At 36.5% G+C, this 11666-nt stretch overlaps 2 protein-coding genes across 4 annotated transcripts in view; one reads left to right on the plus strand and one right to left on the minus strand.

Moving 5' to 3' along the window:
* LOC136415643 (ras-related protein Rap-1) overlaps window positions 1–9019 on the plus strand; it is a 41351-nt gene extending 32332 nt beyond the window's left edge. For 2 of the 3 annotated variants that reach the window (XM_066400329.1, XM_066400328.1), the window contains exons 5-6: window positions 7294–7416; window positions 7830–9019. In XM_066400329.1, coding sequence (XP_066256426.1) covers window positions 7294–7416; window positions 7830–8015 — 309 coding nt within the window. In that variant the 3' untranslated portion in view covers window positions 8016–9019. The remainder of the gene's footprint in view (window positions 1–7293; window positions 7417–7829) is intronic. The other variant, XM_066400330.1, reaches the window with a different exon arrangement.
* A 447-nt stretch (window positions 9020–9466) lies between these two features.
* Window positions 9467–11543, minus strand: LOC136415468 (pancreatic lipase-related protein 2-like). Its single transcript, XM_066400050.1, has 7 exons — window positions 11294–11543; window positions 11010–11112; window positions 10427–10566; window positions 10127–10372; window positions 9883–10071; window positions 9665–9833; window positions 9467–9597 (listed from the first exon to the last, which is right to left on the minus strand). The coding sequence occupies exons 1-7, from the start codon at window positions 11364–11366 to the stop codon at window positions 9528–9530; spliced, it is 990 nt and encodes a 329-aa protein (XP_066256147.1). The 5' UTR covers window positions 11367–11543; the 3' UTR covers window positions 9467–9527.
* Between the last annotated feature and the right edge of the window lie 123 nt (window positions 11544–11666).

Raw genomic sequence — 11666 nt, forward strand, 5'->3', positions numbered from 1 at the left:
GAACAGACAGGTGTTCTAACTCCAAATACATTATTCCCAACCCAATAGACTCATTATAGTAATAACAATGCCTATCACTCTCCTTATGCGTAGACGTAAATGGCTATAAACTAGAATCCCCTCAATTGAACTCATCTCCAACAAATGAAATATATTGCTTTGAAAATTCCGACAAATACCCCTTAAAAAAGAAAATGCGTTATTAAAGAAATATTTCCGTTGTGTCCCTTGGAGGGATAAAGATTTTTCCGTCAAGCATGAAGGTCAGTATCACAATCTGCTCTGCAGCGAGAAATTCCTTACTTTTCGATATTCTAACCGTTTTCTCGTTGGGGAACCGAAGCTGAGCTGTAACCCAAGTAAAACGCAGCTGCTACATGAAATATGTATGTGTTTATCTTTGCTAATAGTAAGTATTATCGATAAGAAGAACATACTGAAATATCGTTTACCACACAGTCGTGTCGAGATGTCGAATATATCGAATTATTTTAGATTTCGTAGCTTTAATTACAGAACGATAAGTTTCAAATGTGTTCTTGTGGGGTAATATATTATTTTCTAAGTTTCCTAATCTCGCCAGCGGTGCTAGCCTTTATTTGGTTGAAATATAACAACTGACAAGCAGATAAATGTTATAATAAGCTTGAAAAGCAGATGGCTCCATAATTTACGTTTATAGCCAGTCCGGGCACATTTGGATGGATATATCACATTTTATGAGCTCCATTTCGTTCTTGTATCCAGGGCTCTAAAGTCACTGGCGATTTAAGCTTTCAAAAAACGAAACGAGTTATGATACAAATTGTAAAATTCCGACCCCTCATCACACCACACAATAAATTAGCCATGTTGCATGTTTTTAAATCGGGTTATGTTTTATAGTTATACTTCTGAAAGCATCTTCGAGAGTTGAATTTAAAGTTTCCGTTTAACGTAAATTCCGAAATTTCTCTTTTAAAGCTTTGTTAGCTGCTTCGCGGAATAAAGCTCAACTTTCCCCGGAAACACGCCAGATCGTTCTGAAAACGACACTCCGAAAGTTGGGACGTAAATTTTATTTCCATTAGTTAAATATGCACCAACGTGGAATGGGGAAAAGTGTTTTCTCATAGAAAGTGGTTTTGACAGGGAAATTTCTTTTATGATCGAGTTGTTGTACTTATTTCTGCACTAACGGAGAAGAATTAATGATTATTGCATGCATAAAAAGTAGTATTTGGATTATCTGCTATCTCTAGTGGCTTGTTTAGTATATATTACATTTAATTGATCCAAATGGTTTGTTGTCGTAACAAATACTGCACATGCGAAATTAGATATTTTAAATATTAAGAAATCCTACTTTATACGCATACAACACAATGCGTAGGAAAAGTTCCTTCTTCTGTGTTGAAAATCTGAGCTTTCAATTGTAACAGAAGCTCAAAAGAAAATCCGCAGTCGATAGCTTTAAGCCGGTCTTAAAGCGGTGTTGCTTTTAAGGAATTTTAAGGCAACACCGCTTTAAAAGAGTCTTAAGGCCTTTCCTGCATTAGCTGGGGATTTCAATCTTCGGTTATATAGCTTGAGGCAGTTGTTCTTTCTCTTCTCGCAAAGCACACAGAGGAGTAATTTACTTTAGGCCGGAGCCACAATGCATCCCGTTTGCCTAAACAAACACCCCGAACATGAATACACAATTCCTGATTTCACAAAACATGTTTGATGGGAAATTACCTACTCAATAATACTTGGATTAGTTTTATCTTTTGAAATATTTACAGATTGTTATTAAACTCGTAACGTGCATCGATCTACACGTAACGTGCAAAATCTACACATCTACACACTGCCTTAATATACTGCGCAACTTCGTTCCTTGAGTCAAAATAAGGAAAAAAGTTCGTACAAACCCATGTCTGGAATCGCTTCATTTCCGAAATGCGGAGTACTAGAAAAACCTATTGTGTTTGTAAAGAATAAAAGAAATATTTCTTTAAAACTTCGACATCCTATGTATTTTTTGACTAAATGAATATCTCCTTAAGGTTGTCCCGTATGCCTAGCAAAATAATGTATATTGAAGCGGTACGAAGTAACGTGTAAAGTGCTTTGCATACTGCTTCAAAGAATATAACATTCGGTTACATATGAGTGTCTGATAATCCGAAACGAAATTTTAAGCGTACTCGTTGACTGAAAATCGAGAATAAGTGACTATTGTATTCAGATGCACATCGAGGCGCTCACAATCAAACTGCGATAAACGATCTGGAAGGGTCTGAAGATGGATGGAAAACATGGAGAAAAGCCATTGACATGGAAATGTTCATTATTTTTAAGGGATAGGATAGCGATTTTCAACCTTAGCTTTTAATCTCAACTCGCAATATTCGTGTCTTTACCCAAATTACGCGTTAAATATATCGTATGCCTGTTTGAAATATGGTTTTTTTGGTCAAACTAACTTTTAGCTCACCCTTTCTTGGAGGTAATCTGGTCAGAGGGACCTAATTTGCCGCGGGTGTCGAGCGCAATACATCATAGAAATCACGAAGAGGAGGTTAAAGCGAATTCGTTGATTGAAAATCGAGAAAAAGTGACGATTGTATTCAGATGCACATCAGTGGGCTCACAATGAAACTACGATAAGCGATCTGGAAGGAGTTGGAGATGGATGGAAACCATAGAGGAAAATTACTGGCATGAAAACGTTGTTTATTTTGAGCAATCATGTTTTACTTGTTTTTGATTGGTAATATTATTTTACAGGTATGTGGGATTCTTAGGTCGAATAGATCTAACCCTTGGGCACATATATAAAGACTTTTCCACGTTTACGATAAAGTCGAGGCACAATCGGAAGTCGTTGAGTTGTAAATAGTGATAGTGCTCTAATGCTGTTAATTAGGTTAGGTCTTAATTTAAGATGAAAGAATTGTAAAGGGGCTGATGTTGCCCCCATAGGACGCCTATGTATGTCGCAACCTGGTTAGAGGTATTTTCGTCAATTAAGAGGGTTTCGCAATCATTATCTTCATGCAATTCTGCTATTTTATGATTAACGTCTAGCCACCCTTTGTCGGTACCTGTGGGAAAGGATAGCCGCCCTTTGTCGGCGTGGATGAGACGCGCGGCCGCGCTTTGTCGGCATCTCTGGAAATGTACCGACAAAGCGTTATCAGTACCATGGTAACGACTCAGGTGGTGTCATAAGTCAGTAATTGCTTTCTAGCCAGGGTACGACACTGTTTTAATTACCCTTAGTTTAGTATTTAAGAGCGCCCCGAATCTAGAGGGTTCTCTTTCTTTTCGAGTGGCTCACCAGAAGTGTTATCCGCAAGCAGAATCCGTTAATATCAATAAACCCTATTATTCAAAAACCCTAGACAACTATTATAAAAAACCTACAGGTATTAAAATGAATGATCTCTTCGCAAAATTTCGAGCCTTCGTTTTACTTCATATATTTTAGCCGATAACATTGTGAGTGATAATATAAGGAAGACTAGCCTAGAGCGCGAAGATTACATGAAAACAATTAATATATATCTGAAAATCAACACACACTGGTTAATTACTGTGCATAAACACAGAGATTTTCGAGAACCAGGCCAAACCTATTAGGAAGTCCAAAACGACCTGGAAAACTAGGAAACCCCATAAATCATACGTCCGAATTGCTTCACAGAAAGAGAAATTGAGAGCATTGGAAAACCTATACTTTCGTGAATAATCCAGCAAATTTGTAGCTAAATCCAAATCGTGACAGCCTCGAGTATTAGGTCAACATCATAACCAGTTTGTCTGGTGTTATCTGCTGCATTACCCTTTAAAGTAGTATTAAAGTCTCAGGTGTCATATTGGCTAGGTTTTAGATAGTAGAGGGGGGCCACAGATAATGCATTTCTGGTAAGTCTTCCAGGGTTCGGAGCGTAATTTGGATTCGAAACCCGGAATAGGTTGATAGTAAGAACTGAGGCCGAATGCTTAAAATCTCGATTCAAGTTCTTTTCAAATAGGAATTGGGCAAAGAAATTTTGAGACCTTCGCAAAGATCTTTGTTATTTGCGAAGATCTCAAAATGTCTTTGCGAAATCTTGCCGAAAGCTAACTGAAAGGCAAGTTTAACCCGATAAAACGCAATAGCGTTTGAATCGAGATTTCAAGAATCCTTGAAATCTAAGATATAAGTTTCCTGGAAGAATTTTATGGACAAATCTCGCATATATAGCTTGACTGGTTTGTATATGTTTCTTAAAAAGGCCACGCTCAGTTATGACTTGCAGACCGAATTTTCTCCTGTATTTTATGGACAAAACTGAGTAATTTCGCAGAAGTCGGGAGAACTCTGATACAAATAAACCCAAGATTAACAAAAGTTTTACTTCGAGTCTCGATACGTCACAGTGGTCAGTTACAGAGTACCCAATTCAAATCCAGAAAGGTCTTTAATAAATTATAAAAGTTGTGGCATATAATAGAGCAGTAGTTCGTCACTTAAGAGAAAAGAGCGTGATAGAAACAATGGTAGCATTATACAGAATTATATTATTTTTCCAGAAAAAAATATTTGCTTTGCTTGCTGCAAAGAAATAACCCTTCCCACATACACTAAATTTTATATCTAGATATGATGAGTAACAGGACCGTCTAAGAAAAGTAAAAATCCCAAAATTGTTGATTCTAAATTTGAGACCATCCATAATGTTTTTCCAAAAGCTATAAAAGTTATTTGACCGAGCATGTAACAGGACCGTACTAACCTCAAGTTTGAGGTTGCCACTTTCTTCCGTATTTTATACAGAAAATGTTGACTAGAATATGATGATGCATCGTTGAAAGAAAAGAATTACAGATTAGGTCAAAGCTAAGAGCTTGCTGTAAACACTGTACATATTATACTTTGATTGCGTAAACAAAAGGGCCGTACCAGACTCGAATTTAATGGTGACACATAAGAGGCAGAAGTGTGATAGAAGCAAAGGTTAGATTCCTAAAATTGTTGATTTCAAAGTATATGCCTCACAGGAGTGGGTTATAAAATAGTCGAAAGCCTGAAGTCTCTCAGCAAATTGTCAGATTTGTATCTTGACCAAACGTATAACGAGGACGTACATAAATTTTTAACTTTCCTCTATAAGCTGTGAAATGTGTAAAAAAATTAAATTTTAGCTTTAAACTTGAACTTTAGGGTGTGGCTTTAAGGAACGTTAAAGCATCATAAAGTATCCACTATAAAGCGGAGAGTTTTTTCTCGAAAGGGGATATAATGGGACGGCATTAACCTCGAGTTTATGGTTATCACGTAAATAGAACATAAAGGTAAAATAAAATCTGGTAGGAACCAAAAAAGTTTCTCGACGTTTTAGCTTCCAGACTTGTCAACTCAGTGTGAGCTACCAAGCAATCGAACGTTTAAATGGGTTGCTAACTCGTTACTACCTATAAAGTTAGAGTAAAAAAAAACAGGAGAATTGCCGAAAAAGGTTCAAATCTATATGTAAACTAATCGAAGATTTTCAATCAGGGTTTAAGTCTAAAACTTCCCAAAAATAAAATGGGACGAAGATTGGGAAAGGAATTGACTTCAGAAACGTAACAGGAATGATATAACGAAAACGAATGCGTACGGAAGAGATTCACAGATCTATAATCTGACAGACGTTAACATGAGAAATACTCAAAGATGATAATTATTATTTCTATTATGCTCTTATGGCTCCCAGGTTTGCAAACGGTAAAACCACATTTGGCCTTAATTCTCAAATTTTTGAATAAGACAAAATATTTCCATTTCTGAATTCCACGACTCAGGTATTCCAGGTCTCCCATGTCACATCAGTCTACATGCAAATGCAGTTTCAGAGTAATGATGACTTAAATTCTTTGCAATTTTGGTTTGTTTTATTTTACCTGCCTCTGACTACTTTGCTGTAGCACGGTAAGAAACGTACATTTTCAAAGCAGACATAATCCGGAACTTATGAAACTTCTCGGATGGCGGAAAATATAAATTGCGACCGGGAGATATACGAGCTCATCTGTTGCCTGTTGCAGATCCAGAATCGTAATTTGACTCTAGGAAATTAGTCCCACTTGTGTATGTCCGTGATTAAAGTTTAAATTAAAAAGTACGTTTAACATGCCAAAGCATTATCATTGAAATGCCGACAATACTACTAAAAATAACGGTTATCGCTTTATACAAAAGGATGTTTGCAATATACGTCAGAAAGGCCCTTAAAGGCGTAACAAGTCGATTGGCGGGAGGACTATAAATATAAATATCCCTTTTCTGAATCTCGGAATCTCCAGTATTAAGAGGCTCGTAACTTTTAGGTGTAAATTTTAGCACTTTGGGTCCAAATAAACTTTAATAACTCTCCAGGGGTTAATAGCTGCGATTATACCCCTCGGAATGGAAACTGGATCAGGTGTACGTAGTTCAGAAACTATCCAGGCAATATCTCGCAAAGGCGCTCTGGAATGAATTCAATGTGGAGGGAAGTACGTAAATAATTGTAGTTACTCCAGGCAAAGATACGAAAGTTTAGGTAAAATATAGTATAAACATTCCTAGCCTGCGCCTCTCGATGCATTATTGCCAACTTCTAATAGCAATCTTCAATCAATTTTATTATAGGTATACTCTTCCTCGATATTGCCGTTGTTTGAGCTCGGCAAATATTCTCTTTCCATAGTGGACACATTTTTATATAGAAGGGCAAACAAAAGCTCCCAGAAAACTTCCGTTATTAGTCAGCTCATCGATTATTATCCCTGCCGGTTTCCAAAATTGAAAATGTTCTTCCGAAGTTTCCTCAATTTAAAATCTAATCCGGGCTGACTACATTAAAAGTTTAGAATGCAAAATCATACATTAATCCTTATCCCCATCTATGCCATTTTTTAGACGTTCAAAGTGAGATGAAATAATGTGTAGCAATATATCTCCCCTCTCCGGTTACAAATGTAATATTTCATGCCTGTCGTGATGAATGGTTGAGTTAATCAACGTCAATTAATTTGAAGTGATGGGGTGTCGACCCGAATTGGCAATGGAATGGGTTCGTCTAATGTGTTTGTATTGTTCCTATCGAGGAGCAATTTAATAAATAAACGAGCAAATTGTACAAAATGGCTAAACCAAAGTCAATTACTTAACATCGACTACTTCTTGTAGAGACACAACAATGCCTTTCATCCTGAAATCCGTTTTGTTTCTTAAACAAAGCATCGGAGATGTTAATTAGATTAAGATAACAATCAGATGTTAACAAAGAGTAAATGTCTGAGTTTTAATTGCAGGTCGATACAGCTACTACAGAGTCAGTGGTCACAGTAGATTGGGAGAATGGTTTTGTTGAAGCTTCAGCGAAGGAGAACGTCAATGTTAGCAAAGTGTTCAAGGAGCTCTTGGCGCAAGCAAAGGTTGGTAGCATCAAATGAATAATAAAGGCCACCCTTGAATCCGGAGGGACTAAGAATTCCTCCCACCAGTTTGGAGATATTTATTTTTACGGAATCATAGGCTAATAAACTGCTCACAAAAATGGCCGAAACGGCATAGTAGCACTTGAGCTGATTTTGATTGACGAAAAAGATTCGGAAATTGCGTTCTTTTTAGAATCATTGAAGACTACTCATGAAATTATTTTTTCTTAAAGATGTACGAGGTGAAAAATAATGCCATGCCAATCAGCAATTTGCTTAACCCACTGCATTAAATAACTACGGTCATTTTAGGTTAGATTTAGGAACCAAAATTCTATCTCTCACTATACTTTGCAATCTCTTTTTAAGCTTCATATTCATGAGTTTAAATAATTAATCATTGTTTTCAGGTAAAATACAATTTATCTCCTGCCCTGCGCAGACGTCGTCGCCAATCCCTTCCTACCGGCCCTACAGGGCCAGGCACTCCTTCACATGCAGCCACAGCTCCAATGATCCCTTCTGCCGTCCAGTTGCAGCATCTTCAGCAGATCAGGGATAAGCATGGCAAGAGAAACTCTTGTATCATTTCTTAAGAGCCCTAAAATCAGTCCTTGGGGACGCCTATGTGAAGCCTCATATAGTCGGTTTTATAGGTCAAGTTTAAGAATTTCGATTTTCGAGTGAGGCAAAATTCGGAATTTTTGTATTTTTCAGCAGTACTTTTGAATATCTCGGAATCAAATTTTATACTTCAATTATTATTGCTTTATTTGTACCACAAAAATCTGACACTTTTGGAATACATAAATATCTCTTTTTATATGCTTCAGAAATGAATAAAATGCTTTCTTCTTGATGAAATTATGTAATGAAATATCAATTTAGGATATAACTAATTAAGTCGTAAACCGGCGATAGTACGCGATGTTCAAAAAAACTCTCTTCAGATTTTTGCGCTATTATTTACCGTTTATGACAATTTTCATTTCGTGAGAATATCAATTACTTTAATCAATTTCTTTCTCGTAATATATAAATAATAAACGTATCTCGTAATTCTTTAACTAATTTCTTTTCCACTATTTATTTAATTAAAAATATATTTAAATTTAAGAACTTAAATGGTGTTTAACTTCTTTTATCGTCTTCTTCCAGTTTAAGTTTAATATTCCTTTTGAAATCTGATCTTAAAACACCAAGAGCAAAGCGTTTACTAGCTGGTTTACGGAGACTAATCTTAATAAATCTTCCATGTATGTAAATTAAGAAGTAAATGTGTAATAGGTACTTAGAGAGTTGCGCAGACAGGTGATTATAAACGTATATAGGTCTAGTATTCGATGGTAAAAGTATATAGTTAGATTAAGATTAGAAGGAAAGTGGAACAGTCATCGTTCTTTTCAAGACATCTCTACTTTTCCATGTTCAAGTTCAATTATCATTTGTGGGCTTTTTTAAATTCATGAGAGTTCATAGTTAGATATTGTAGGTTTAATTTTCACTTTCGAGGAAGCTGCTCTGGAACTGTTAACAAGGTTGTGGACATCAATTAGGACGTATAGTAATAAACAGTTGAATCTTAATTTTCTTAAAGAAATGTGTTTTATTTCTTGACCACGGATATTTTGACTCGGAAGTGTAGAGCGTAGCAAAGACTTCCAGGCATCAGTTACCATTAAAAAAGTTCGGACAGAAGCCATTTACATTCGGGATCTTGTATTTGATGTTTTCTTTCTCCTCTTATCCAAAATTTCCCCGTTCGCATCAACGTAAATCTGCAGGAAAGGACAAGACAGTCTTATGAACGATTCTCTATTGGAACAACTGTGTTAAAAGAACAATTTGAAAATTTGTCAAATTTAGAAAAAATCCGTACGCTTATGTATCTCATGCTGGTGTTAGTTTCTGTAGACCTAAAATAACCAGTTTCATTCTACTTAAATTAGGTGTTTATAAAACACTTGTGCATACCAATTACCATTAAAGCAGCAAAAAAGATTATATTAAATAATGTTAATTTAGGAAACGAAAATAAACCAAACAATTCACTTCAAAATTTCAGCGTGTGATTTCATCATTTAACCCAAAAAATCCATCGAACAGTATTACTTTTCCCGTGTATTGTTAATGGAATAGGGAGGACTGCTCCTGGTTTTGAAATAGTACAATCCATTCCTAGCGAAAAAAAATTTGAGTGATTTATAAATCTCATAAAAATTCGGCAATAACCATTAAAACTAACTTGTAAGTCTCTCTGACCCCCATAAAAACCTCACTTTCCTCCAAGCACCTACTAGCTAGCGCCTCATCCAAGGTGCTACAACGAGTACTCGGAAATGACTGCGGTTTTCTGATAGATTCGGCAAATAAATAGTACGACCTCCCATGGTTACAAAATATGCTTTCTGCCACTACAAATTCTAATCTAAAGTGTTGAATTAGCTATAGTGACGTAAGTACAACTAGTGATATCCGGACATCCTGGTTGGTACTTGCCACCGTTAGGATAAAAATCAATGTGTCCGGAAGGTCTGGCAATACCGATGACCCTCATAAAAGTGTGGACAACATCTACTAGTTGCGCATCCTGCGGGTCAAGTTTTAGTTCTTCTTTTATGTCCCCATAACCTGGACCTGCAGGATCCAATCCTGAAGAAAAAATGAATCGAGACTTTTACTTATTTCTTTTTAAAAAAGTGTTAACCTGTGATTCTTCCAACCCTCCCCCCCTTCACATTGTCAGCTCCAATTCCCGCCACATGAGCCCCCAAACTATGCCCGATTAAATGGACAGATGCAATGTCCACTCCATTGAAACCTAACCAATGAATAAAATCCCCAAGTTGCTGTCCAGCAGTTTTTGCTCCCCGCATGGCAGATGCGTACTCTGTTTGGCACAGTCTTGACCAATCCATTCCTATGACGTTATATGGTCCAGTTTCTAAGTATGCTGAAAGAAAGTTGTGGTTATAGTTATCTACAGGTTTGTCAGGTGCGGATATACCAGTTTGGATCACTTTAAACACGTCATTCTTGATACTGCTCATAAAGCCATGAGTTATTATTTTTGTAGGGTTCCCCAAGTCGAATCCAGAAGAGTTCAGAGTCGAGTTGTTGGGTTCCAACATAATCGGAGAATTGTAGCTAGGAAATAATTAGCGTTTTAACTATTTTGTAATTATTAGGCCAAAATTAATAGGCTTAATAAATGCAGATTAAGAGAAAGATGAAGTGCAACAAAATACGAAGCACAAAGTTAATCCACGTCTAAGCGATTGGTGGTATCACCTTACAATGTTAACAAACGAAGCTTTTAAAACTGAACAATCATTGTAAAGGATTAACAGAAGCTTAAAGCGGGTTGTCTGGATAGAAGAATTATTGTAGTGGATTAGCTTTTGTCTTAGACTTGATTTGAGCTCTGGACAAAACGCCTTATTGGTCCAGCAAGATTTAAGATGGTGATGGAGCGGATAAATTCAGTTCTAAGATTGAGCATGTGCTCAAAATGAAAGAGCATGTATAAGTGCGATGATAATAAAAAAGTCAAACTGCTAAGGCACAAGAATTGAGACATGAGTACAAACCTTGTGAAGAGAACAAATTGAACTGCAGGGCCATTTGGGTCAACAATATCTCGGCTTATGTTAAAATCTTGAGTTGAATTTAGTGTTTCGCCTCGAAATACAGCTGAAAATTGATGATTAGTTCAGCATTGTACAGAACGGTACGTTTTTGATGACCCCTTTCTAATACAGAATTGAACACAAAACGTTAGGGGATCATCTCTTCTTCTCTAGCTTGAAGAGCTTGGTTCTATGAAAGGAAACTGACGCTGTAATATGATTTGATGTGAATTTACGACACTTACTGGGAAAGGCAAGAAACAGTCCTATAGCCACCAAAGATAAACTGATGACGGTTGCAGGCACAGTCACACCCATATTACCATCATATGGTCACTCTTCAACCAACAAACTAATTTTCCACAGATTGGTTTACGTTAGGTCCATACAGCTGAACGACGCGATAATTATCTTTTTATGTATCGTCATTATTTCCTGAAACTATTATATTTTCATTATTATTTTTATATGGCAGCCATAACATCCCGGCTCGGGAACGATGGATTGTGATCTAAAAGCTGTTCGGCCAAAGTCCTCATTGCAAAACTTAATGAAATTTTACACAATTTTTATTTCATTTTGGCCAATAAAAATTATGTAATTGGCGATGACATTTAA

This window comes from Euwallacea similis, chromosome 20, assembly GCF_039881205.1.
Source record: "Euwallacea similis isolate ESF13 chromosome 20, ESF131.1, whole genome shotgun sequence".
Lineage (NCBI taxonomy): Eukaryota > Metazoa > Arthropoda > Insecta > Coleoptera > Curculionidae > Euwallacea > Euwallacea similis.